The sequence below is a fragment of the Sciurus vulgaris genome (genome assembly GCF_902686455.1).
Source record: "Sciurus vulgaris genome assembly, chromosome: 7".
NCBI lineage: Eukaryota > Metazoa > Chordata > Mammalia > Rodentia > Sciuridae > Sciurus > Sciurus vulgaris.
In genome coordinates, this window is record NC_136467.1 from 127,219,943 (window position 1) to 127,247,907 (window position 27,965).

The window sequence follows — 27,965 nt, forward strand, 5'->3', positions numbered from 1 at the left end:
CCTCAGCTTTCTTTTCTGTCGGATGGGGACAACGTCTGCCTTGTATGAGGATATTTTACACAAAGCGACTCACTTCGCAAATGGTAGTTAATTTTTGTAAATAGTCCCTTGAGAATATTTGCCTGTTAACCACTGTCTTGTCCTGGAAACAAATTTGGGTCATGCTGGGAACAGGAGTCGTTTAATGCTGAGCCTAGGCGAGCTCCACTTCGCATAAAGGCCGCCGGCGACCCTGAACCAGTGCGCGGAGGTCGGGAAGTGGGGAGTCCCCCGAGTCCTACACAGGTGCTCAATGGGCCGAAGCCAGCTCCTTAGAGCCTGTAGCTGTAGCCGCTGGCGCCTAACTTGGGCTGCAGCTCCAGCCCGTCTCGCCCCTTCCGTTTTCAGTTTCCTTTTCTCGGGCCCTGCTGCCCCACCCCCCGGCCGCTGCCTGGGGATTTGCCCAGTGATCAGTGACGTACAGTAGACTAAAGTTCCCATTGGAGGGCGGAGTTCAGCAGGGGCCAATCCCGGGGCTGGTCGGGGAGAAATCTCGGCGGAGGGCACCGACGAGCCGGGAGATTACGGGGCGGGGACGCGCTGTCGCGCTGGTTGCTTGTGCAGGAGTCGGACCCGGAACAGACCGTCGCGGGAGAGGAGCGACCCCGGCCCTCGATTCGCGGCTGGGGACTGGTGAGTGAGGGGCAGCCGATGAGAAATGCAGTGAAGCAGCAGCCTCACAAACGCGCCCCAGGCTTGGGGCGACTGAATGGCCGCCGCAGGGCCCTGGGACAGAACCCGGCCAGGCCGCCTGGCGGGCTGGGGAGGGGGTCGAGTTCGCTGCGTCCTCTCTGCCAACCGAATCCCTCCCGCTTGCTTGACCCTTCATTCGCCCTTCCTCGTGTGTCTTCCAAGCTTTCCGAGTCCAGCTCAGACTAATCCCTTATAGTCCCCAAGGCCAGAAGTAAGCGGGACCCGGATGAAGGTCTGGTGGCTTGGAGTGGTGTAGGTAGATAGCCAATCCGGCTCCATGACCAAAGTTAGGTTTCCTCTCCTTTCTTCTTCTTTGGGTCAGAGTAAACCGGTTTCGCCACATACACTTGGAGCTGTATATTTTCCCTGCTAATTTTCTCTCTGTTTAGCCTTGGGGGGGGGGGGGGGGGGGAGGTATATAAATTTAACCTTGTGGAGTAAATGGGAGGGAAACACTTCAGAATTTCCAGTAGATTCCAGATTTTGACACCACAACCATTTGTGTGTGCTTCAAAAGAGGGGAGAATGACATTCATTCGTTCATGCATGCCTGAACCTCCTGTTTAACTGTTAGCTGAAATCATAATCCCTAGCATGTTTTTCCCCCAAGTTAAAAAAAAAATCACCTTTTCTAAAAATAGGTTTTAAAAATGGTTCCGAAATTGCGGTTTTCTTTTTTTTTAATAGACTTTATCTTTTAGAGCAGTTTTAGATTTAAGGAAAAATTGAGAAAATAGTCCAGAATTTCCATATACCGCAAACATTTTTCCTCTTACTAATGTCTTACATCAGTCTGGTACATTTGCTGCAAAGAATGAAGCACTATTGACACATTATTGTTGACCAAAGTCCATAGTTATTCATATTTGCTTTTTTACTTCAGTATTTTTCTGTTTGATAATCTCATCCAGGTTAACATATTACATTGTTGTCATGACTCCGTATGCTTCTCTTTGGTTGTGTCAGTTTCTCAGATTTTGTTTTGATGACCTTTGGTGGGTTTTCCTTCACTGTAAGACATACATGAGATAATTAACATAAAAAGTTTATTTTGGCTCACAGTTTTTGATTGATCTCTGTTCTACTCACTTCCTGGCCAGAGAACAAAAAAAAAGAGAGGAAGAAACAGGGTCCTACAGTCCATGATGTAAAAACCTGCCACTGGGCCTTACCTCTTGAAGTTTCTACCACCTCCCAGTAGTGCCAAGGTGGGGAGCAAGCCTTTAACACATGGACCTTTGGGGTATATCTAAGAGCCAAACTATAGCAAATGGACCTGTGTATTTTAGGGTGACCCTCTATTGGAACTTGCCTGCTGTTTTTCTCCCTAAGACTGGGCTTATGGGTTATTTGGAGGAAAACCACAAAAGTAGATTGCCATATTCATCCCATCATTTCAAGGGTTTCATGCTTTCAACATGATTTATGACTTGATGTTGATCTTGATGCCTGACTGAGAGGTTTCTCCACTGTAAAGTTACAAACTCTTATTTTTTCTCCCTTTGTATACTGTATTCTTTGGAAGGAAGTTATTATGTGCATTCCACAACTAAGGAGTGGAAGTTAATGCTTCCCCTCCTTGAGATTTATCTCCATCCCCTGCTTAGTGATTTGTTCAATCATTTATTTATATTATTATGGACTCAGATGTTTATTTTATACTTTGAGTTATAATCCAGTAGTACTTGATTCTGTTGCTCAAATTGTTACAGCATTGGCCATTGGAAGCTCTTTCAAATTGACTCCTCTGTTTCTTCTGTTTTAATAATGCCCTTTTGCTATTGAAAACACTTTTACTTATGTGAGTTCTCTTGACTTGGGATAGCTTGATGAACTTGGCAAAACATTTCCCCTTTTTAAGAGATAAGGAGACTGAGTCCCAGGGGCATTAGGTGACTTCTTAGATGTCACTTCCTGTAAGGGAATAGCAGGCTGGAATCAGACTGGGTCCAACCACCACAAAAGACACTGCAAACTTCAGATAGAGCATCTAGGGGTGACTTCAGACTTAGACCCCCAAGATCAAAATAGAAAATAATGGAGAATGAGAAGAAGTTGTTTTGGAAAACAAAGACTTAGTTTGACTGTCATTCAAGATGAATTAGAATTTGCCGACTTGGTAGAAATGTAATATTGACGTTTTCTCCCCAAATGTGTGTGTGTGTGTGTGTATAGGCCCAGGAGACCTGGGTGATATCTGTGGCTAAGAATACCTCTTAATCTGCTACTGAAGCAAGTTTGTAAAGTGGAAAAGGAGAGTGTGATGAAAAGTGGGGAGAATGGAAAAGATAGTGGGACTCTTGAATAGGGGATGACACATTAATTTCACAAACATTTATATAACCCCTACTTTGTGCCAGATACTGGAAATAAAAAGATCATGGAGGCATGACCCTTGAGTTCATATTCTGATTGGGTGAGAAGAGGGATAAAAATATCAAGTATGAGGCAGTGTGATAGTGTTATCATAGAAATACAGTGCATCCAGAGCTGCAGGAGGTAACTGGGGGAGTGGCACAGGAAGGAGCTCACAGATAAGGGGACCAATCCTGTTCTATCCTTCAAGGCCCAGCTAGGCCTGAGAGAACGTGTGGGAGTGGGGAGTTGTAAAAGGGACTGTCTTTCCTACATTCATAGTGGTCAGAGCATCTGGCAGGGTGAGGTAGGGTCGGGGGCTGGACTGGTAAGTTGGAACCAGATTGTGGAGGGCTTTGTGTGTCTGGTATACAGTTTTGACCTCCGTTATGAGTTTTGAAGCATAGGAATGACAGGATAAGATACCTGTGTAAGAAGGACAATCCTGGCAGTACTTTGTAAGAGACCATATCTCACCAAATATGAGGTACCATATTATTTTATATGCCCTTAACTGGAAAAAACATTTTCCAGTTATGATGTGTCGGTTGAACACAACTAATATGTAATGGATGGCATGGATGTCTCAACTTGATGAAAAATAGTAACTCCCTTAGCTACTGGTTTAGATGCCTTCCTCCTCCTGGTTATGAATGGTTAAAATATCTCTGTCTCACTAACCCATATATGTTGAGTTCATTGGCTTCATTTCTGATCTTGAAATACTAAATATGATAAACTGGTCTTTTTCTGTCTGATAGGTTGCCAAAATATGCACAAAAATAACTGTTTCTGAACCAAAGATTTCGGCCATATTTATTCTGTTTTGGTTGCTTTTGATAACAGCAATTACTGTGTTTATGCTGCATATTAAATTTGCTGATATACCTGCCAAACCTTTATTTCAGTTTGTCCTGTGCATGACTTTCATATTCTCTGACCTCCATTTTTTTTCATGGTGGTATTGAGGCCCAGAGAGATCAAGAATCTAGCCCTGGGCTTCACAGCAGAATTGCTGAGGCTGGGTAAAAATCCAGATGTTTTAGCTTTAACCTTGGACTCTGTACTGCAGGCCTTGGTTAGAAGGGTTGGCAGAGAGTGGAAAAAGATTCTCCCTGTTTCCTTATTCAGAATTCATAGGAGCTGTGGGGAAGGGGCCATGATGGCTGAAAGTGGATTGGAAATCTGTTACGTTGTAGCAGGTTTGTTCAACCTGTGAAAGCCAGCCAGAGACCTGCTACTTGGCGTGTGTCTACCTTTGTTGCAGATAAGTTGACTGATGTTTCTGTGCAAGCTGTTTGTGTATTTCAACCTAATAGCCTTCAGTGATTTCCTCTATCAATCAGTAACCTATTTTCACAGAAGACAGACAAGTTCAAAGAAAGAAAAAAATAGTCCTAGCATAGGGCTAGCTTCAGGCAAGACTGACATAGGATTTGGAAAGGTACCTTCAGGATCTGATATTCTTCAGTTCATCTCTTTGGGTTGGCTTCGTTCTCAAAGAGACTTAACCCTCTGATTAGCAAGATTGTTGTAGTAGTGTCAAACTAAGCTTATGTCTTGTATGTTCCCAAGAAACCACCAAAATCCCCCCTCCCCAACTGAGTCTCCTTGTGACTGACATGTTCTGCCCTGAAGCAAACTGGGGTTAGTGTGTGTGTGTGTGTGTGTGTGTGTGTGTGTGTGTGTGTGTGGTGTGTCATTAACAGGCCTTAAGATTTGTCACCTTTGAACTGAGGGAGAGCTCCTTCCTAAGCACAGGATCCCCAGAAAGAAATTGACTAAAGTTACCAAAGGAAGAAAGAATGGAATCTGAGTGGATCCCTCCCCTCCCCTTAAAGATAAATATTTCTAATACTTACTAGTTGGATCAGTGAATACAATATCTTTTTGTGCTATAGGATTCCTGTTATTGGGCTTCACTCATGTTGTTTTCTTTTTATATTTTTACTGTTAAAAATGTATACATACAATGAGATTCTGTTTCCCACCACCAGATTGGCAAAAACTTTAAAGTTGACAGTAAAAGGTGCTGGCATGGCTGTGGAGCACCTTGAATACGTTAATATTTGTCACTCTGGTAACATTTTGACCTGTTCTGATCAAGCTGAGGATGTGTCCACTTGCAAGGGTGTGCCTAGGACCTTGTGCACACGTATTCATGGGAACGGTGTTTTTAATTGTCCCAAACTGGAAATAACCCAGATGGGCAGAAGTAGATGGTATTGACGTCTTATAGCAGTAATGAATATTTTAAAAATCAACTCATAGTCACATGATTGAGCCTCATCAACATATCTCCCAAAAAAACAAATTACATGCTATTAATATGATTCCATTCAATTGAGGCTCAAAACCAGGAAAAAGAAACTATACTGTTTATGAATGCATGTGTAGGTCTAAACTAAAGAAAGGGCAGACATGATTATCACCATTATAATTTATTCCACCACAACCATTTTCTCACTTTTTCTTCTCTCCTGGTTTCTGTACCTTCTTGGAGCCAAACCTTGGCGCCATTCTCCCTTCTACAGGAAAGGAAGAAACCACCTCTTCCATCTTTCTGCGGAGAAAAGACAGGGGCTAGGATGCTTGCATTCCTTCAGCAGATACCTACTGCACACCTTCTTTGCATCATGCATGCAATTAATTGCCTGGGCTTTGTATAGTGGCTTCTTTTGTGATGTTGGGGAGCGGGGGCCCTGGCTAGGCAAAGGCTCTATTGCTGAGCTACATCCCAGGCACCATTTTTCTTTTCTTTTTCTTTTTAGTATTAGGGATTGAATGCAGGGACACTACCACTGAGCTGCATCCCCAGTACTTTTTATATAGTTACTTGTTTTGAGAAAGGGTCTTGCTAAGTTGCTTAGGGTCTCACTGAGTTGCTGAGGCTGACCTTGAACTTGTGATCCTCCTGCCTCAGCCTCTTGAATTTCTGGGATTGTAGGCATGTACAAACATGGCTGGCCTAAGTGAAGGGAATATCATTTTCAAAAGACTTGGGCAGGGATGTGCAGAGAGGGATTTGTTTTGGCTGTGGGTTGAGATAGAGGTGGAGGTAGGGAGTGTCAGGAAATGATCTGGGAACAAGACCTGGGCCTAGATTATCTGGGGCCTCCTAGAGGAATGGGAAGGAGTTTGACTATTCCTGGAGCACCAGAAAACCATTGAGGGGTTTCATCCAGGGTTTACTTGAGCGCATTGGCACTTTAACACATGGTAGGGTGTGCTTGAGTGACAAAAGGAAAGCCAAAGTGACTGGAGCATTGAAAGCAAAGGAGAGAGGAGGTTTAAGGAAATTGAGAAACCACTGAGAGTTTGATAATCCTCACTATTGGATCCGATTTCAGCTTTTAAAGGATTACTCAATTATGTCACTAGTTGTAAGCTCTGGAAGGGAGGGACCTTGCCATTTTATACTCTTCTGTAACCTCAGTGCCTGACACATAGTAGGCACCTAATAAATAACCTGTTAGCTGTTGAATGGCTTGTGACATCCTCCTCGAGCCCTCAGTGGCTTCCAGGGCTGTTAGGATTAAGTCTTTTGAACATGGCTCACACAGTCTTGCATAATTTTTTCCTTCTTTTTTTTCACCTTCCCTCTCCTGAAGCCCAGTGGCCTGCCCTGCCCCTGCCCTGCCCACCCCTGGGCACTTGTCAGTTCCCTGTAGCCACACTTTCCCTCCATTGTTCTGCCTGTGAGGCTGTCCCTCCACATCACTTCTAGTGGGGAGGGGGGTTTCATTCTCCAGACCCCAGAGTGTGTTGTGGGGCAGTGGAAGGAGGCCTGGGCAAGGGAGGTGCATCTTCCACAAACTCTGCCACTGAGCAAGCTAAGGAAGCCAAGGTTCTGACTTCACGTTCCTTATCTTTAAATAAAGGGGTTTGGCTAGTGTCCCCAGTCCTGACTAGACATTAGAATCACCTGGGTAGTTTTTGTTTTTTTTCTTTTAGATACTAAAACCTGGGTTCACCTCTGGACAGTCTGACTCAGTTGGTCTGAGTATGTGGTGAAGCCTCCTCCCCAGGTGATTCTTATATGTCATCTGGGCTGCAGACCATCCCACTAGAGGGTAAAGGATTTCTCCTTCCTTCCTTCCTTCCTTCCTTCCTTCCTTCCTTCCTTCCTTCCTTCCTTCCTTCCTTCCTCCCTCCCTGCCTCCCTCCCTCCCTCCCTCCCTCCCTCCCTCCCTCCCTCCCTCCCTTCCCTCCTTCCCTATGGTGCTAGGGATTGAACCCAGGTCGTCAAGAATGCTAGGTAAGTGCCCCAGGATTCCTTCTTATGTTCTTGGGTGCACAGCACTCCATGACTCTTGGGAGTATTATGGGCAAGAGAGAGCTGAGTTCATGAGTCAACATTAAACAAATTTCCAGTCAACAAACACCTAGAACTTCCAATTTTCTCCTAACTAGAGTTGCCCAGTAGGTCAGCTGCAAGATAAGGACACTTTAAAGCCTGTCTCTTCCACCTCCCAGCTAGTGGCTGCCTCTGAGCCCTGTGGGAATTTCTCCTGCTTGCCAAGCATATGCAAAGCCTGGCCCTGGTGGTGTACAGGGCCTGCACTGCCTATTGGTTGGCCTGTGGGAAAAAGTAAAACCCACATGGGACCACAGAAATGCCCTGTCCAGGCACCAGAATCTACTGGCAGGCAACCTGGTGCTCAGTCCCCAGCTATAGCCAGGCTTATAAAATTGGGGTGCAAGGGTACAGCCACTCCTGTAGTTTGCGCATCCAGATCACTTGTTTTTTGCCCCCCATTTTTTTTTTTTTAATATGCCTGTAGGCAGCAAAGTTTTTGCCCCAAATTCTGTTCTTTCCTGATTTGCTAGAGGTGTCTTTTGAAAGCTTGCTTCCAGGAGAATTTACTTACTTTGCATTAAGAAATGAACCTTGGGCTGGGGATATAGCTCAGTTAGTACAATGCTTGCCTCTCAAGCATAAGGCCCTGGGTTCGATCCCCAGCACCACAAAAAAAAAAAAAAAAGAAATGATCTGGGGCCCTAAAAGCCCTTAAATGATTCCCACAGGGCATGGAACCCTGACTTGTTAGGATGACAGGAAGAAGGAACTCTTGTTTGGAGGTCCTGAACCTCTAGTCTGGAAACCAGAGTGCAAACCCAGGTCCTTTAGCCTCAGAGTCCACATCTGGGATTCAGTGTCTTCTAGGGTACCTCTCTGTGGCATCTAGTAACCCAAAGCAGCAGGAGCTGGGGGAATATGCTGAGCATAGGGTAGAAGAAGCCATGGAGTGTGGAGTGGGTGTTTAACATTTGCAGGAGCAGGAGTTGGCTGCTGTTGAGAAGCACAGGGCTACAGTTCCGACCCTTTCCCTTTGGAACAAAGCCCCAGGCACAGGTGGAGGCAAGGAGTGCCAGTATCTGCCCACAAGGTGTGGATGTTCACAGTAATGCTTTCCTCAGCTAGGTTTTAGCTCACAGTATCCACATGCTGAAATTCCTGGCAAGGAATTAGTGTCTCTTCCTGCCAGTCTGTTGACATATGTAGATTAGATATCTACTTGTCGGACAGAAGTGGATTGTAGGGAAAGGGGAACTCAGCCAAAGGTAGGGAGTATCCTCAGTTCTGCCCATGGGGAGGGTGGCAGGACGCTGCAGGCCTTAGTCTTTGAAGCATCTTCTTCATTTGACAGAATTGCATCTGGCTTGTGGCTTATCAAAGGAACACAAGAACAGTCCCACTGAAGTGATGTGTGACCTCAGGTACAAGGTAATTCATGAAGTGACTTCCTTGAGATTTAAAATTGTTTTATGAGTAAAGGGAATGGGGAATGTGGGTGTACCACATTAGCTCTGAGTTGTTTGTTACCCTCTCCCCCACATCCTTTTTTATGGTTTCTGTCTACCTAAAAGCTGAAGTGTAAAAGGGAGAATAAAGTTTTTTGCCCCTTATTGTGGAAATCTGTAGAGATGATCAGAGAGAATGTACTGAATGCACAAATGATAAAAAGGACAAAACTACAGAGGAATGTGATAGGTGAGGGAAGAGTTTTTGGAGGGGGCAGTTATACCCTAATCTGTCAGATAGAGCTAACAGAACTGGGTGTGAAATATTGAGATCCTCCTTCCATTACTGAAAAGAAAAAACTGCTGTCCAATAGGAATGCCTTATGTAAAGTATGTGATAGCGATGGCTAGGGTGCTTTCGGTCAGTATCAGCAGAATATGTGCCCCTTTTCTTCTGTCAGCACTACTCAGCTCACAAAGCCTTCAATGTAGATGACCTCATCAGAGCATCCTAACAAAGGAGCTGGCATTAGACCCCATTTTACAGTGTGCTTGGGTTGGAGAGAGTGATGAACTGAGCTGAGGCATTGACAACAAACACTGCTTCCTAGCCCTGTGTTCGTGGCAGGTTGCTAAACCCATTGAGCCTCAGTTTCCTCAGAAGAGGTTCCTAAGCAAGAAGTATCATTCAGATGTATAAATGGCAGATACCATTGCCAAGAAGTTATTGTCATCTGGTTACTTGGTTCCAGAGCCCAAACTTGAATTGAATTATTCAAACATGGGAATCTTATTTGTATGTATTTGGCAGTACCACAGTCTTTCAGTATTTGTGCAGATGGAGTCTGTACAACCAAGCAGTGAGTTTGTGTTGGTCAGCTTTATAGCACTGTGACAAAATACCTGAGAAAATAAACATAGAGAAGGAAAGACTTTTTGTTTGTTTATTTTTTGCTCAGTTTCAGAGGTTTCTGTCCATGGTTGCTGTTTTAGTCAGCTTATTTGCCTCTGTGACCAAAAGATTTGACAAGAACAATTTTAAAGGAGGAAAAGTTTAGTTGGGACTCGCAGTTTCAAGATCTCTGAAAGCACTCAGAAACCACTCTGGACATGGGAACTCACGTAAGGTATTTTATTATGTGAACAGGCAGAGTGTCTGCCCTGAAGGGTGAGAGAGAGTGAGAAAGAGTAAAAGCGAGCAAGAGTGAGGAGGAGAGAGAGTGAGAACAAGTGAGAATGAGAGAGAGTGAAGAGGAGAGAGAGAGAAAGAGTGGCGGTGGAGCCATTCTTAAGTAGTTGAATTGCGCGGGCTAATAACAAAGAACCAATGACTGCTGAGAATATTTGCAGACTAACGAGGGGACCAAAGGCTGGCTAGGATGTTCGCAGACTGACGATATGGGTTGTAAAATGGTGTGTGTCAGGGGAGCAGAATACTGGTGGCAGCTGATGCCAGTAGTCTCAGTCCATAGATGACAAACTCCATTGTTCTGTGCCTGAGGTAAGACAAGAACATCTTGGCCGATGATTGTGGTGGAAGAATGCAGCTCAGGACATCACAATCAGGAAGCAGAGAAACTCCACTCTCGAGGGACAAATATATACACCAAAGTCATGACCCCAACGACCCACCTCTTCCAGCCACACCCTGCCCACCTGCAGTTACCTCCTAGTTAGTAGTCTCTGTCAGCAGATTAGGTTACAACTCATAACACAGTTATTTCACTTATAAAATTTTCTTGCATTGTCTCACTCATGAGCTTTTGGAAAACACTCATATCTAAACCATAACAGTTTGGCTGGCTCCATTTTTTTCTGGGCTTGAGAGGCAGTACATCATGGTGGAAGGGAGTATGGTGGATCAGATCTGCTCACCTCATGATAGTAGAGAAAAGGAGGGAGAGGGAGGATTGGCGGACAGGATATAGTCTCCAAGGGCACATCCTCAAAGGCCCACTCCTTTCAATTAGGTCCTACCTCCTACAGTTTCTTCCACCTCCATAGCGCCACCAGCTGGGGACCAAGCCTCCAACACACAAGCCTTTGGGGACATTCCAGATCCAAACTGTAACAGGATTGAAAACAGAGTGGATCTGTTTCATTTGTCTAGTTAGAGCAGACTCACGGTGCAGGGTGGTGGGGGGGGCGTGTTGCGTCTTTCTCTACGATTAACATTGTCAATTCCACTGCGTCCATTCATTTGTTCAGCACGTGTGTTGAGCTTCTGCAAAATTTCAGGTACTCTCATCTCTATTGCAGTGATTTGAACATTTTTGTTAGTTTGAGATAGAGGATGGGTGTGGTGACTCACACCTATAGCAGCTTGGGAGTCTGAGGCCAGGAGGATTGCAAGTTCAAGGTCAGTCCCAGATTTAATGAGGCCCTAAGCAACTTAGTGAGACCCTGTCTCAAAATAAAAAGGGCTGGGGTGTGACTTAGTGGTAGAGTGCTCCTAGGTTCAATACCCATTGCCAAAAAAATAATATGATAAAAAACTATAGACCCTACCCCCAAAATATTATTCTTTTTACTTTGTTTTGTTGAATCATTTCAGATTAAGGGTTTTTTATGTTTGTATGTTGGCTTGCTTGCTTTTTGTAATGTAGGCTGCTGGATTTCAGATATGTGTCACTGCACCTGGCTCAAATTAAGTTTCAGTCATGCCACTCTGAATAGTGCAGAATCCATTGCCATAAAATATAGATATTCCTATTCATAATCTCAATAAATGCCATTAGGAAATAATTTCCCAAATTATTTTCAAATTAGTCCCCCCAAATTTTTATAGCTTAAAAAACTACCAAAAAACAAACAAACAAATAACAACAACTTTTTTTTTTTTTTTTTAAACAGGATCCAGTCATGTTTTGTTTTTTGCTTTTAGTTTTTATTTTTCTTCTATGACATTGACTTCTTAATAGATCAGGCCAGTTGTCTTATGGAATGTCCCACATTCTGGGTTTATCTGACTGTTTACTCTTGGTGTAGTTTAACTTCTCTATCAGCATTTTTTCTGCAGTGACATACTACAGTGTTCCTTTATCCCTCATATTTTCTATAAACTGGAAGTCAGATCTAAAATATTGATTAGATTCATCCATGTTGAACATTTTTGACAAGAAATCATTATAGGTGATGCTGTATAATCATATGGTGCTTCATTAGGAAGCATATGCCAGTTTGCCCTATCTGTTAGTGATGCTGTGTTTGGTTACTTGGTTTGGAAGACCACTAGATTTCTCCCTTATTAAAATACTTTAGCACCAGGTGTGGTGGCCCACACCTGTAATCCCAGCAACTCCGGGAGACTGAGACAGGAGGATCATAAATTTGAGGCCAGTCTCAGCAATATAGTAAGACCCTGCTCAAATATATAAAAAATGAACAGGACTGGTAATGTAGCTCAGTGGTGTAGTGCCCCTGGGTTAATCCCCAGTACTGGGGGTGGAGGAGCACATTAAGAAATAACCTACTCAGTGTACTTTGGCACCATGGGGTCTATCCTGTCCCCACAAACCTTTTGCCTATAGTTTTAACACGTATTGATGATACTTGTGTTATTTATAATGGCAGATGCTCTTTCTTTTCCTATTCTTAACTTTCTTTTCTTTTTTGTGCTAGGAACTGAACCCATGCTCATGCATGCTACACATGCTCTTAGCACTAGGCTACATTCTAAGCCCCAAATGGTGTCTAATTCTTTTATTCCTCTACTTATTAATGTTCTTCTATAATCCCTAGGCAATTTTATTTATCTAGCACAATGATTTTTATACAATTTCAAGAGGTTTGAAGATCTACCAAAGTGACCCAGATGGAGCCCAGTTAAGGTTCACTCCTGGTGGTGACAGTGCCATATTTTATGTGGAGGGGAACTGTAGCTAAGCTCTTAATAGTTCTTTTTGTCTTGTAGTAAAATTGCAAAATAAATTTTCATCCCCAAAGATAACACTTTCTGTTCCCCAACAACAACCATCAAAAAAAAACCTCAGCTTTAAAATTTCCAGTCCATTCAGCAAAGTAGCATCAGAAAAGGCTCCAGAGCCCACAGGAATTACCCATACCACTGCCTTTTCTTTTTTCCAAACTCTTTGTGGTGTGTTCCAACTGGAAGAGTGCCTGGCAGGATTATTTCCTCAAAAGTAAGACCAGGGGATTGGACTAGGCAACTCCTAGCATTTCTACCAACCTTACTAATATCCTAGAGGGACTTGATGATGCCTTTATTGACCAGTTAAATTCCTTGATCCCTTCATTTGAGCTGTGAACATGCATGTTTTTCATACTCATTACATCTCTTAAAGTCACACATATCTAAATCCATGATTGCTTCCAGTTGGGATTTATTATCAGCAGTTATAATCATCCCTTACATTTGTATAGTACTTTACTTTACAAAGCACTTTTTATGTATTACAGTCATTATAACTGTGTTCTAATCCTGTTTTGTTTTTTCTTTGGCCTTATAGAATCAGGGCCTTATTTCTGTGTCATTAATGTCACTGTTGACAAAGGCCATTAAACTCTGTTGTGATAGACTTTTGTTGTACATATCAATAATAGTATTGATTTGCCTGTGGTTCCAGTTGATGCATTCCGCTTGCTTACCTTTGTCTCCTGTTGACTGGTTTGCCAGCAACTGTCCCTAGTTGCCATCCACGGTTCTACAGCAGAGCTACTCCCCTGCTCCTGCCCCACACTGGTAGGACCTTGTTTCCTGTAACTCTGGAGCACATGTGGCACCCTGACTGGTTCTGCTCATTTACACTCTGGCTGCTGCATTCAGTTTCAACTCTCTTTGTGGTTTGAATACTCACTGGTTTTGGGAACCAGGGGTCTGGGTTCTTTCCTAGATTTCCTTTTGTGTACCAGGCTTATGCTTAGTACTTTGAACACAGTTTTTTCATATTCTGTGTTTCATTTAACTGAGAATGAAGTTAACCTAGAATGGTAGTAAGTCTGGTAAAATGCTAGAGGTCACCTGGTCCAATCCCCTGGTTTTACTTCTGAGGAAATAAGCATACCCAGTCTTTTTTCAGTTGTGTCATACCACAGAGGTTTTAAAACCCTTGGAGGTATAAGCATACCTCTCCCCATTTTATGGATGGATAAACTGAGGCCCAGAGTACTTATATGACTTCTATGATGTCACAGAGTCAGAGGCAGAAGGTAGCTGTTGGGAAATGTGCTGAACCTTGTCACCTCAGACAAGAACTGGGTCAGGACTGCATAGGTTAACAGGAACAGAATCCTTTCTAGGCCGAATTTCTGTGTTCCCTGAAGGACCATCCCTCAGTAGCGTAGAGCAGTTACAACCACCTGAGGGTTCATTGTATATCAGATTCCCTGGTGAGTCAGCTCAGACAGCCACACTTGTAAGCAGCAGAGCAACCAGGCTTGCTTCACCAGGAGAGTCACAGTTGAGAATGAATCCAGTATGGCCAGGCTGTGCTCTGCTGACAGACTATTTAGAGCCCAGCTTCCTTGGGGGACTGAACCAAGGCCAAACCACAGAATAGCCTGGGGAAACACACCCATAGGGAGACATTAGTACTCAGACTTTTTTTACTCATTTTTTTTTCTTTCTTTTTTTTTGGTAGTGGGCATTAAACCCAAGGGAACTCTACCAGTGAGCTATATGTGAACTATCTATCCAAACCTCTTTTTTTTTTTTTCCAGGTACATTTTTTATTACAATAATAAAATATTTTATATTATAATATAATAGATGTTGGTGTGGATATGGGGAAAAAGGCACACTTTTATATTGCTGGCGGAGTTGCAGATTGGTGCAGCCACTCTGGAAAGCATTGTGGAGAATCCTCAGAAACTTGGAATGGACCCACCTTTTGACCCAATTATCTCATGCCTTGGTGTATACCCAAAGGACTTTAAATTAGCATATTACAGTAACACAGTCACATCAATGTTTATAGCTGCTCAATTCATAATAGCTAAATGGTGGAACCAACCTAGATATCCTTCAACAGATGAATGGATAAAGAAACTGTGGTATGTATACACGATGGAATATTATTCAGCCATAAAGAAGAATAATATTATGGCATTTGCAAATAAATGGATGGAATTGGAGAATATCATGCGAAGTGAAATAAGCCAATCCCTAAAAACCAAAGGTCAAATGTTTTCCCTGATAAGTGGATGATGATATATAATGGGGGTGGAGAGTGAGAGAAGAATGAAGGAACTTTAGATTATGTAGAAGGAGATGAGAGGGAGGGGGGTATGAAAAATATGGAATGAGGCAGACAATGTACATGTATGATTACACAAATGGTATGAATCTACATTGTGTACAACCATAGAAATGAAATGCTGTACCCCATTTGTGTACAATGAATCAAAATGCAGTCTGTAAAAAATAAAAAAATAATTTTTAAAAAGAATATCATTAAATATTATATTTGTGTTCCTTTTGACAAAATTATGCATACAAGGAATTTTATTTCAATCTCTATTCCTCCCTCTCTCTTTATCCCTCCCTCTCTCTTTATCCCTTTGTCCCTACTGATCTTCCTTTACTCCTTTATTTATTTTTGGTTGGTACTTTCTACATATACATAAAGGAGAAATTTCCTTTGTCACATATATATATGTATATGACATGATTCTGTTAGATTCGTGCTACATTTTTTCCCTGCCTCTTCCTTTCTTCATCCTTCTCATTCTCCTATTTCTTACTTCACTTATCTTCCCCATATTTGTTATCTGATTCCCTCCCCAACTCTTTTCTTCCCCTTATTTTGTTTTAGTTACCACATGTGAGAGAAAACATTCAACCCTTGGTTTTCCAAGTCTTATTTTACTTAGCATGATTTTCTCCATTTCCATCCATTTACGGGCAAATTCTATTATCATTCTTCTTTATGGCTGAGTAAAACTCCATTGTGTATATATACCACATTGTTTTGATCCCTTCATCCATTGACAGGCATCTGGGTTGATTCCATAATTTGGCTATTGTGAATTATGCTGCTATAAACATTGAGGTGGCTGTATCGCCATAGTATTCTGATTTTAGTTCTTTTGCATAAATGTGAAGGAGGACAGCAACTGGGTCATGTGGTGGTTCCATCCCTAGTTTTTTGAGGAATCTCTACACTGTTTTCCAAAGTGATTTTACTAATTTGCAGTCCCACCAACAACGTACGAGTGTACTTTTTACCCACATCTTTGCCAGTATTTATTATTTGTTTTCTTGATAATTGCTCTTCTGATGAGGGAGATGGATTCTTAGTGTAGTTTTGATTTGCATTTCCATTTCCCTAATTGCTAGAGATGTTGACAAGTTTTCATCCATTTGTGTTTCTTCTTTTGAGAAATTTCTGTTTAGTTCTTTTGCCCGTTTATCAATTTTTTTTTGGCATTGGGTTTTTTGAATTCTTTATTCTGAATACTGTCAGAGGAGTAGCTGGCAGAGATTTTTTTCCCATTCCATAGGCTCTCTCTTTATTAATCATTTCCTTTGCTATGCAGAAGGTTTTTAAACTGATGACATCCCACTTGGTTTTATTTCTTGAGCTTTAGGAGTCTTGTTGAGGAAATCAGTACCTGCATGTATATGGTCTACCCTATATTTTCTTAGAGCAGTTGCAAGGTTTCTGGTTTAATTCCTAAGTCTTTGATCCATTTTGATTTGACTCTTTTTTTGTGTGTGTGTGGTGCTGGAGATTGAACCCAGGGCCTTGTGCAAGGCAAGCACTCTACCAACCAAGCTATCTCCCCAGCTCTTGATTTGACTCTTGTGCAGGGTGAAAGATAGGGTTCTAATTTCATTCTTCTACATGACAATATCCAGTTTGCCCAACACAATTTAAGAAGGCTGTCTTTGGCACCTTTGTCAAATATCAGATGACTGTAAATATGTGGGTTGTTTCTGTGTCTTCTGTTCCATTGGTCTTCTTATCTACTTTGATGCCAATACCATGAAGTTTTTGCTACTCTAGCTCTGTAATATAATTTGAGATTGGGTATTATGGTCCCTCCTGTATCATTTTGCTTATTCTGAATTGCTTTGTCTATTCTGGGTCTATTATTCTTCCAAATGAATTTTAGGACTTTTGTGTGTGTGTGTGTGAAGAATATCATTGATATTTTGATGAGGATTGCATTGAATCCATACATTACTCTTAATAGTATGGCCATTTTGACAATATTTATTCTGCTTATCCAGGAACATGGGGGCAGGTAGTCTTTTCTTCTTCTGAAGTCTTCAGTTTCTTTCTTCAGTGCTGTATAGTTTTCGTCGTAGAGGTCTTTCACTTCTTTGATTAGATTATTTCCCAGGTATTTTATTAACTTGAGGATGTCATGAAGGAGATAATTTTCCAAATTTCTTTCTCAGCTAAATTGCTGTTGGAATATAGAAAAGCTATTGATTCATGAGGGTTCATCTTGTGTCCTGCAACTTTGCTAAATTCATTTGTCAGCTCTAGGAGTCTCCTGGTAGAATTTTTGGGTCTTCTAGATATAGTATCATGTCAGCAGCAAACAGTGATAGTTTCATTTCCTCTTTTCCTGTTCGTATCCCTTTAATTTCCTTCTCTTGCCTGATTGCTCTGGCTAGAGTTTCAGAACTATATTCACTAGAAGTGGTGAGAGTGAACATCCTTGTCTTATTATTGATTTTAGAGGCATATCTTTCAGTTTCTCCCCATTCAGTATGATGTTGGCTTTGAGTTTGCCTTTGTAATGTTAAGTTCCTTCTGTCTGTAGTTTCTTCAGTGTTTTTAACATGAATGATTGCTGTATTTTATCAAAGACCTTTTTTGCTTCTATTGAGACGATCATATGATTCTTGTTCTTAATTCTACTTATTGATTAGTATATGTTGAACCAGCCTTGCACCCCTGGGATGAAGCCCACTTGGTCATGGTGTATTATCTTCTTAATATGTTTTTGAATGCACTTTGCTAATATTAAGGACTCTTGCATCTGTTCATCAGTGAGATTGGTCTGTAGTTTTCTTTCCTAGATGTGTCTTTGTCTGGTTTTGTTATAAAGGTTATATTGACTTCATAGATTGTTTTTAGGAGTTTTCCTTCCCTTTCAATTTCAAGGAATAAATTGAGAGACTGGTGTTCTTCTTGAAGGTGTGGTAAAACTCAGATGTCTGAGAATCCATCTGGTCCTGGGCTTTTCTTTGTTGATAGGCTTTTAATTGCTGTTTCAATTTTATTACTTGATATTGGTCTGTTTATATATTCTACATCTTCCTGATGCAATTTGAGCAGAGCATTTGTGTCTAGAAATTTGTCACTGTCTTCTAGATTTTGTAGTTTATTGGAGCCTACATTTGCAAATAGTTTCCAATGATCCTCTAGATTTCAGAAGTTTCTGTGGTGATATCTCCTTTTTCATCTCTGATTTTGTTGATTTGGGTCCTCTCTTTCTTTTAGTTAGTTTGGCTAGGAGTTTATCAGTCGTATTACTTATTTGTTCAAAGAACCAACTCTTTGTTGCATTGAGCCTGTGTATTGTTTTGTGTTCTCAATTTCTTTAATTAAAGCTCTGATTTTTAAATTTCTTATCTTTTACTGATTTGGGGGTTAGTTTATTTTTTTTCTAAGGACTTGAGGTGGAACATAAGCTTATTTATTTGGGATCTCTATTTCTTTCAATGTAGGCACTCAATGCAAAAAAAATTTTCTCTTAATACTGCTTTCTTATTTCCAAGTCTTTTTATTTTTTATTTGGAGACAGGGTCTTGCTCTGTCACTCAGGCTGGCTTCAAACTTGCCATCTTCCCTCAGCCTTTAAAGTTGTTGGGATTATAGGTGTACACCACCATGCCTAGCAGGACCCAGACTCTTGATGCTCCCTGATGCCTCTTGAGTTTGGTAAAGAATCTCAGTGTTCTTAATCCTTCTGAAACCTAGAGGTGCAAAGAAGAGTCCTTTCACTTGGTTAGGACCTCATGGATGAATGTGCAGCCTGTGCACTGCATTACCTAGGAAGTACTATGTACATGGCAGACATTGTAGATTTATGTTCATTATGGCTGTTTTCCAGCAGATAGTGGTTGATTGTTCTATTACAGTTGATGCATCAGAGCACCTTCCCAACAGATGAAAAGAATACATCTGAAGGCAGTACTCTTTTCCCAGTAGCAAGATATAGGCTAGCAGCAGCCCTGCTCTTCACTCTACCAGGCTACTCTCTCTGGACCTCAGTTTTCTCATGTATAAAATGAGGTAGTTGGACTAGATTGGTAGTAAGGTCCCTTTTGCTGTGGCATTGAGTAGGTCGTGTAGGAGCTGATGATGTTAATTGAGTGCTGAAGTCATAAGCCCTTTGCAAGGAACCATCCCTGCCCCTTTGTTCTGCCCACCCTTGACTCCCATCTGTTTTCCAAGGAGAAGAAACCCTACCAGTGAACTGAGACTCCACAAAGGGCACTATGGCCACATCAGCCCCTCTACGAAGCCTGGAGGAGGAGGTGACATGCTCTATCTGCCTTGATTACCTGCGGGACCCTGTGACCATTGACTGTGGCCACGTCTTCTGCCGCAGCTGTACCACAGACGTCCGGCCCATCTCTGGTGGACGCCCCGTCTGCCCACTCTGCAAGAAGCCTTTTAAGAAGGAAAACATCCGACCTGTGTGGCAATTGGCTAGCCTGGTGGAGAACATCGAGCGACTAAAAGTGGACAAGGGCAGGCAGCCCGGAGAGGTGGCCCGGGAGCAGCAGGACACAAAGTTATGTGAGCGACACCAGGAGAAGCTGCACTACTATTGTGAGGATGATGGGAAGCTGCTGTGTGTGATGTGCCGGGAGTCACGGGAACACCGGCCGCACACAGCTGTCCTAGTAGAGAAGGCCGCTCAGCCCCACAGGGTAAGCCCTCCTCACCCAGGAAGTACCCTCTGTCTTCCTTGAGATGCTCCACTGTACCTACCTCCAGAGGCAAGGCCTGGCTAAAACTCCTCTGGTGGGTTCTTACTGACCTAGCCCAGGGCACCCATCTGTCTCCTCTGCTTGTCTCTCCATAGGAAAAAATTCTGAACCACTTGAGTACCCTCAGGAGAGACAGAGACAAGATTCAGGGCTTTCAGGCGAAGGGAGAAGCTGATATTCTGGCTGCATTGGTAAGTGGGCCTTTTGGAAGCCATGAGGTAGACATCTGTGCAGGGCTGGGTGGGGCCAACAGAGTTGATGGCATTGAGAGGGGTGGTTCTGGGAGTAGCTCAGGAGGATGGGCATTGTGCTGGCAGGGGCAGGCCTGGGCTTTAGCCCAAGCTCCATCTATATGAGCCAGCTGTGTGCTTCAGGCTTTGGACTTGCTTCTCGTCTCACAGATGAGGAGTTTATCTGGATGCCAGCCAGGGTTGTCCCTTCCCTTCCATGACTCTCACCTTAGCTACAAGGCACATGTTGGCATCTGTGGCCTTCTGCCAGGGGACTAAGGAAGACCTAGCTTCATTCTCCTTTTCAAAGAACAGGGGAAAGACATGATTCCCTGAGAGTGAAAGGCAGCCAGATGGCTTGGGAGGAGGGAGCTGGCTGCAGGGTAGGAGCTGAGAGGGAAGGGGTGATGAAGACTGAAGCTGTCCAGGGAGGCCCAGACCAGTGGGTGTCTAGTGGATAGGAAACTAGCACAACTAGAGGTTGGGTCAGGAGGGGAAAACCTGATAAGATTGTTCCAGTTTTCTGGGGAGATGTATATACTGGGAAAGTAGACAGTGGAAGAATGTTGGAGCCAGGACCAGTAACAAGTGGCTGGACCCAGGGAGACGGAGAGAGTAAAGCTAAAGATAGCCCAGGTCCAAGGACCATCTGCAGGCCCAGTATGCATGGATGTCTATAGCCCAACACGTGCCAACAGGGGAAGGGAAGACTCCAACCAGACCCCAGCCTGACCTCAGCAGAAAAGGACATGATCCCTGAGCATTCTATTTTCACTGAGGAAACAGGATACAGTTCTGCATGGCAGGAAGAGAGCACGTAGACCTCTTATACGTTCTATTGGAATTCTGAAGGAAGGACTGAGCAGGCTTGATGACATTAATCAAGCATAGCAACACTTAGAGATTTTGTCCGGGGAGGAACAGTGTTTAGCTCATGAGAGGGCACCCTGGAACAGATGGTGGAATCAGTTGTGGTTGTGGTAGTAGAGTGAACTGGATTAATTTACTAAGCAGGTCTTTGAAAAGACAAGGGTAGATCAGAAGCACTTGATAGCTTCTCTCACCTTCAAGGGTTGTAGAATTCACAAGTGGGAGTAATGTGGGGAAAAGCTAGCGGGTGCACCTCTAATGCTGAGTCCCAGAGGTGTTCTTCACCCCAAGATGGAGGTGTCAGCCTTTTCCCTTTCTTTTCCTGCAGAAGAAGCTACAGGAGCAGAGGCAATACATTGTTGCAGAGTTCAAGCAGGGCCACCAGTTCCTGAAGAAGCGGGAGCAGCATCTGCTGGACCAACTGGCCACCCTGGAGCAGTTGCTTACAGAGGGCAGGGAAAAGTTCAAGACCCGGGGTGTTGGGGAGCTTGCCCGGCTGGCTCTGGTCATCTCTGAGCTGGAGGGCAAGGCGCGGCAACCAGCGGCAGAACTCATGCAGGTGAGTGACCTCTAAGGTCAGGGAGCTGGGCGACTGAGGGTGTGTCCCTGCCTGCTGCTACCTACCACATAGGACCTTGGGAAAATCACTTTCTTATGGTGCCTCAGTTTTCTTACTTGAAAATTGCATCTCATCTGAAAGATGGAGATAGTAATCTTACTCCCCCCTCTTATTCCAAGGGTTGCATGAGCATAAAGTGATAACTGACATGGTGTCACTTTAAGAAGTAATCTACAAAGAGTATTGAAATAATTAAAGACTACTATAGAAGTGGAAGCCAAGTTTTTAATATCATCATCATCATCCTCATCACTACCCCTATGAGCCCTCCATGTGACAAGTTACTGGTAGATACTTGTTTGGTGGCAGCTTTATGTGAGCCAGGAAAGGAGCTATCTGGTGATCTCCCCACTCTTGCATGGTTTAGGGTGATTGGGCCTGTGTGTCAGCAATGGAACCACCCAGGATCTCTAGGATAATGGTGTAGCCAAATGCCGAAGCAAGTTCCCCCAGTGTGTGCCAGCCCAGACAGCATAAAAAGATGGCCTCTGCCTGCCTTTCCCTGCTGTGAATTTGGACATACAAAAGAGAACCAGCAAGAACTTTGCTCTTCTAATTCAGATCCTACTGGCAAAATCACTGAGGTCCAGTATCAAGAAGGGAATTATTCCAGAATATGGGGCAGGTCAGGAATAGGGTTGAATTCAGTCCTGTTGTTCTGACATCCAGGTTCTCTGCTCTTGTTCTTTTCTCTCATTTTGTCTAAATGTGTGTCTGGCCCCCTCCTTTCCTCCAGATGTCATTCTGTTCCCTCAGATTTCTTTTTTCAGGCTCTTTGGGTCACTTATTGCCTCTCCCTTGCCCCTCCTCTTCTTCCCCTTCAGGGATGCACATCCTTTTTTCCCCTAGCCACACCATGTGTAGATATTCAGTTTCCCATGTTGTAGAGAGAGACCCAGGGCTGAGGGCACTAGTAGAGCTGAAACCTGATCCATCCCAGGAGTTACCTCAAGGCAGAGGCACTGCCTTCAATGACTCAGAGCTTCCTGAAGTTCTCCTTGGGATGGGGTAAGGGACCAAGAGAAAGGGGATGTCTGCTTAAAACCAGTACATGAAATATTGGCCCTGGTGGGATTTTTCTGTGTTCAGGTTTGATTTTGCTGCAGGGAATCTGGATACTAATTCCTTAATTATCATTAATATTTTCCCAGAGATTATTTGACTGTTTAGGGACAGCAAGAACAAGACCTAAAGTAGGGTCCAGAGTCTTATAGAGAAGCAGAGGTGAGAGGGAGCAGTAGCAGGTTAAAGCATATGAAACAGAGACCTTTGATAAAGGAATCGAAAGGAAAGAGTCCTCTGGACTGGGAGCATCAGGGAGATAGTAAAGGGTCAGGGTAGTGGAGCCCCAGAGGAACACTGGGGCGTCCTCCCATTCTGGCCCACAGTGGATCTTGCATAGCAAGTTTGCACCTCTGCTTCTCCCGTTGTTGGCCACTGTCTACACTCATGAAAACCCTTGCAAGTATTCTCTGAAAATAACCAAGTTTCTTAAGGAAACCATCCTATTCCCTCTCCATTCCCATTCACCCGACTCTCTTTTCTCCAAATCATCTATTACTTACTAACATAATATGATATTTGTTACTTCTTGTCTGCTCCGCCTGCTAGGATGTCAGCTCTACACAGGTAGGGATTTGTGTCTCTTTCTGTTTTATTACTATCTCCTAAGCTTCTAGATCAGTGCCTGATATGTAGGAAGCACTTAATAAAGATGTGTGGAATGACTGAAAGGAAGGTAAAAATCAGTTAATACAAAGTACTATAGAGACTTTAAACTCATAAAAGCAGCATTCATAAGGATCCTCCCTCCACTCACCCTGTCCCTCTTGTTCAAGCCATGACCTGTCCTCAGTTTTCCTTGCTTAGTTTATCCACTTGAGTCTATCTCCAGAACATTCCTGGAATGTGCACCTTCTGTCTCCACTACCACTTCCCTAGTTCAGGCCATCTTCCTCCCTTTCTGGTCTACAGTAGCACCTCCCAACTTGACCATCCCATATCATACTGCCACCCTTACTGCATTCTACTCAGGGCAGCTAAGTGATTGGATGCCTAGGGTTTTGGCCTGTTGCTATACAGTAGCTCAAATAAAACAAGTTTATTTCTGTCTTAGTAGTAGTTGAGAGGTGAGGGTGTAGAGGTGTCCATGAGGTCATCCAGGGAGCTGGATTTCGTCCATCTGATTCTTGCACCAGCTTCTAGTGATATTGTCCTTAGCCATGTGGTCAAAGTTGGGTTCATCACCACCCTGTCAAAATTTAGTCAGGAAGAAAGGAGAAACTGAAAGAAATTTTCTTTTATTTAAAGGATATAACCCAGAAATCATAGTCATTGCTTCTTTCACATCCCATTGGCTGGAACTTAGTCACATGACCAGACTTGGTTGTAGGAAATCGGGGAAATGTAGTTTTCAGGGTAGGTATATGCCCATCTATAACTCGAGGGGTTCTGTTGTTAAAATGAAGACAAGGCAATGGGTCCTAAAGGACACTCTGCAGTCTTAGCTACATGTAAAGCACATCACATATGTCATTCTTTTGCTTGAACCCCTTTTCATTGTACATTGAAGAAATTCAAACTTCTACCACCCATATCCAGCCCTGCATGATCTGTCCTATCTCCTTTTCCAAGCCCCTTCCCATTTCTTCTTACCAGTCATCATGTGTCTAATACTTTCTTGTTCTTCACACCCTAACTCGTGTTCCTTGGAGAGGTTAGCCCTGCCATCCACTAACCTGGGTTGCTTCTGTCATTGTGATTATTTTGTTTGTTCTTGTTTTATCCAATGTCCCACTACAATATCAGTTCCAAAAGAAAGGGGCCAGAACTGGTTTTGTTCACTGAAGTGTCCCCACCTCTAATACAGACTGGGTACTCGTGAATGCAGTCTTATTTGATTCACATTGGTGCTTGTGCTTTCTTCCCTTCCAGGATACCAGAGACTTTGTGAATAGGTAAGATTTTTCTTTCTGTAGTGTACCTCATTCACCCGTACCTGTGTCCTCTCCCTTCTTTGTCCTGGTCCATGTGAACCAATGGGGATTGATCACCCTGATGGTCTTCTGGGAAACAAGGGCATGACCTGGAGGACTAAAGACTGCTTTCCCCTCAGCATGTTTCTGTAATCCCAGCTCCTTGTAATCACTGTCCTTGTAGAAACCTGGTTTAGACAGAAGCCCTTGTATGTGAAATCTGCTGATGGTCTTAAGTCCTGGCTCAGCTAGTATTTTTGGGCCTCTGTTTTTGTGTCTCTTGATTGGAGATAATATGACCTTTCCTGCCCCCTTCATAATTGTCTTGAATATTGAGAGAAAAGCAAAGTCACAGGTTGTCATGCTTGTTATCTTCTCAGGTATCCACGGAAGAAATTCTGGATTGGGAAACCCATCACTCACGTGGTTAAAAGAAAGACTGGAGAATTCTCAGATAAACTCCTCTCTCTGCAGCGCGGCCTGAGGCAATTCCAAGGTAAGGGTTGGGGAGAACGCCAGGGCAGGATTCAGGAGGGGCCACCACATAGAGAGAGGGCCCTGGCTTCTTGCTGTCATAATCTCCAACTTCACTCTTCTGAGGGTCTCTGGATTTTACTTTTCTTCTTAGGGCCTCAGGGATGGAGCTATTATCACAAAATTAGTACCACCCAAGTAAGAAACAGACCCATTCCTGGGCTTGAAGGTCATACTCTCTTTTTTTTTTTCCTCCTCAGGAAAGCTGCTGAGAGACTTGGAATATAAGACTGGTGAGTATACAAAGGGTTTTCCCAGATTGACCTCAGTTAAAGGAAACTCTCCCTACAGAAATTCTGGCTGCCGCCTGTTGGCCCAGGCAGCCCTTTTTTTTGCAACAGAGGGACTTTCCCAGCAGTATTCTTGAAGCCCCACCCTCCTTGCATTTTCTCGCCAATCTTGTACTCTTTAGTCTGCCTTAGGGCCTCTGCTTGATGTTGGGACACTTCTCTGTCCCATGTTATTCTGTCCTCACAGGTATTACCACCAGTCCTTTCCCTGTGGCTGAGTTTCTTCTTATCTGCCTGACCATGTGGTCCTGTATTTGGAGCAAATAGCAATGGCACCCCAAGGTCAGGGGCCATCCTTGCCCAGGCCAATACTGTGTTCCCTCTCAGCCTTGCTGGCAGGTTGTGCACTGTATACTTTGAAGGGACACTGCTCACATAGACCAAAATGTAAATAGCAGCCCTTGGATTATGTAGTGTGGCAGCCCTTCCAGGGACACCTTCAGGAACCCTTGGATTATGCAGTGTGGTAGTCCCTTTAAGCTTGCCACTTACACTGTTACTTCTTCCCTTGTCCCCACAGTTAGTGTCACTCTGGATCCACAATCAGCCAGTGGGTACCTGCAGCTGTCAGAGGACTGGAAATGTGTGACCTACACCAGCCTGTACCAGAGTGTCTACCAGCACCCCCAGCAGTTTGACTGCGAGCCAGGAGTGCTAGGCAGTAAGGGTTTCACCTGGGGCAAGGTGTACTGGGAAGTGGAGATAGAGAGGGAGGGCTGGTCAGAGGATGAAGAGGAGGGGGACGAGGAGGAAGAGGGGGAAGAGGAAGAGGAGGAAGAGGAGGCCGGCTATGGGGATGGATATGATTGGGAAACAGATGAAGATGAAGAATCACTGGGGGATGAAGAAGAGGAGGAGGAGGAAGAAGAGGAGGAAGTTCTGGAAAGCTGCATGGTGGGGGTGGCCAGAGACTCTGTGAAGAGGAAGGGAGACCTCTCCCTGCGGCCAGAGGATGGGGTGTGGGCACTGCGCCTCTCTTCCTCTAGCATCTGGGCCAACACCAGCCCTGAGGCCGAGCTCTTCCCAGCACTGCGGCCCCGGAGAGTGGGCATCGCCCTGGATTATGAAGGGGGCACCGTGACTTTCACCAATGCAGAGTCACAGGAACTCATCTACACCTTCTCTGCCACCTTCACTGGGCGCCTGGTCCCCTTCTTGTGGCTCAAGTGGCCAGGAACACGCCTCCTGCTGAGACCCTGAGCCTGACACCTGTTCTCAGCCCCACACCCATGGATGCGTCACTTCTCTGGGATCCCAGGACTCTGATAGGGTGAGGTGCCTGGCCAGAGCACCTGGAGCAGGGGAGAGGAGGAACCCCATGCCCACTACCATGCACCTCCCCATCATGGTGGCCCATGAGACCTCACTCAGTGCTGTAGCTCTGTCTGTCATGCCCTCATCAGGCTCTTCTGCCTCTTGCTGGTTTACCGTGGGACCTTCTGACTCTGAAGTCCTTGAGGGCTCCCTTTCTTCTTTTTGACTACCCATTGATGTATCTTTGTGCTCTTTGTTGAATAAGGGGCCAAGACAGGATTTTCTGGACCCTATATGGCATCCTGTGCCCTCTAGTCTTGAGGAGGACCATCATTTACTCCTGAGACCATTTCATTGCCCTCAAATCCTTGTAGGCTTCCCTTGCCAAAATTCACTCAGCTGCTCACCTTCCCTGGCAGTTTAAACAAGCCTACTCCCACCTTAGCTCAGATTTAAACATACATGAAAATGCTAGAAATAAACTGAAAATACACAGAGATGTCCCAGGCCATTTAGGTTGGCTGCCTGGAGTGCTGATAGGAATTATGTTCTCCTGGAAGGTTCAGGACAAAGTCCATGCTCCTCTAAAATCAGGGCTGGGCATATGAGGTTTCCATAGCTGATCGGTGGAACTGCCTAGAGCCATCTGTGACCTTGTGGAAAGGATCTAGATATATGTGACTTTGGGGTAATAACTGTGATCACAATAAATCAACTGTGTGGATTGGTCCTTGTGAAAGGGAGTTTTGAAAAGAATATAGAACATTGGTTCTTGATCCATGTATCTAAAAACATTAGGGCAGGTGCCCAAGAGAACAATATCTCCCCTGCCGTGGGGACTTCTCAGTTTTTCCAAGGATATTAGAGTCCAGGCTCAACTCTCTAGGACAAGGAATGGGGAGGGAAGGAGAACAGAAGAGTCCACATCAAACCTTCTAGTTCTCATGTCAGAGGAGAGATTGAGGTTTCGTCTCACTACCTGTGGATCCAGCCCTTGGTCCAGATGCCCTTAGTGCCCTCAGTTTAATAAAAGCTCCCTGCTCTAGCCAAAGTGACCCAGTTTTTGTCCTTACCAGTTCAAGCATTTCACTAATCCCCACCTCTGGAGGTTGATTGCTCCCTCCCTACCTCTCTGGTTCTCAGTGGTCTCTTAGCCACCACATTGTCCCAGAGTGGCCCACTTTTATGTATCACATGCTGCCTGAGTCACATGTACATCTTCTTTCTGCATCTAGTTTTGTAAGCTCCTGGAGGGTGGTTATCATCCCTTAATACTTCTCTTAAATTCTCCATGGCATCAAGTGCAGTGCTGGGCACGGAGTAGGTGCTCAATAAAGATTTGTTGAATGAAGAACCTGGAGATACGTATATATTTATTATGATACAGATGTCACCAGACTCATTCTAGCTCCAAAGAGCTTCCATTGATACTGGTATTCTAGA

At 43.9% G+C, this 27,965-nt stretch overlaps 1 protein-coding gene across 2 annotated transcripts; it reads left to right on the top strand.

The window, feature by feature from the left end:
* Positions 1 to 533: 533 nt before the first annotated feature.
* On the top strand, positions 534 to 27,619 carry TRIM26 (tripartite motif containing 26). 2 transcript variants are annotated; one of them, XM_079148854.1, is made up of 9 exons: positions 575 to 672; positions 8,739 to 8,815; positions 19,209 to 19,690; positions 19,846 to 19,941; positions 21,179 to 21,409; positions 24,404 to 24,426; positions 24,825 to 24,940; positions 25,179 to 25,211; positions 25,789 to 27,619. In XM_079148854.1, exons 3-9 carry the CDS (start codon positions 19,253 to 19,255, stop codon positions 26,466 to 26,468), a joined length of 1,617 nt encoding a protein of 538 aa, XP_079004980.1. In that variant the 5' UTR covers positions 575 to 672; positions 8,739 to 8,815; positions 19,209 to 19,252; the 3' UTR covers positions 26,469 to 27,619. The 2 variants fall into 2 exon arrangements, with proteins under 2 accessions (XP_079004979.1, XP_079004980.1); XM_079148853.1 differs by lacking the exon at positions 8,739 to 8,815 and having other exon boundaries at positions 534 to 672.
* Positions 27,620 to 27,965: the final 346 nt, after the last annotated feature.

Excerpts from the sequence above, each read along its gene's own strand:
- TRIM26 (XM_079148853.1), top strand. The coding sequence starts at position 19,253 with ATGGCCACATCAGCCCCTCTACGAAGCCTGGAGGAGGAGGTGACATGC. Across the intron at positions 19,942-21,178 it reads CTGATATTCTGGCTGCATTG|AAGAAGCTACAGGAGCAGAG; the intron begins GTAAGTGGGCCT and ends CTTTTCCTGCAG. Across the intron at positions 24,941-25,178 it reads CGGCCTGAGGCAATTCCAAG|GAAAGCTGCTGAGAGACTTG; the intron begins GTAAGGGTTGGG and ends TTTCCTCCTCAG.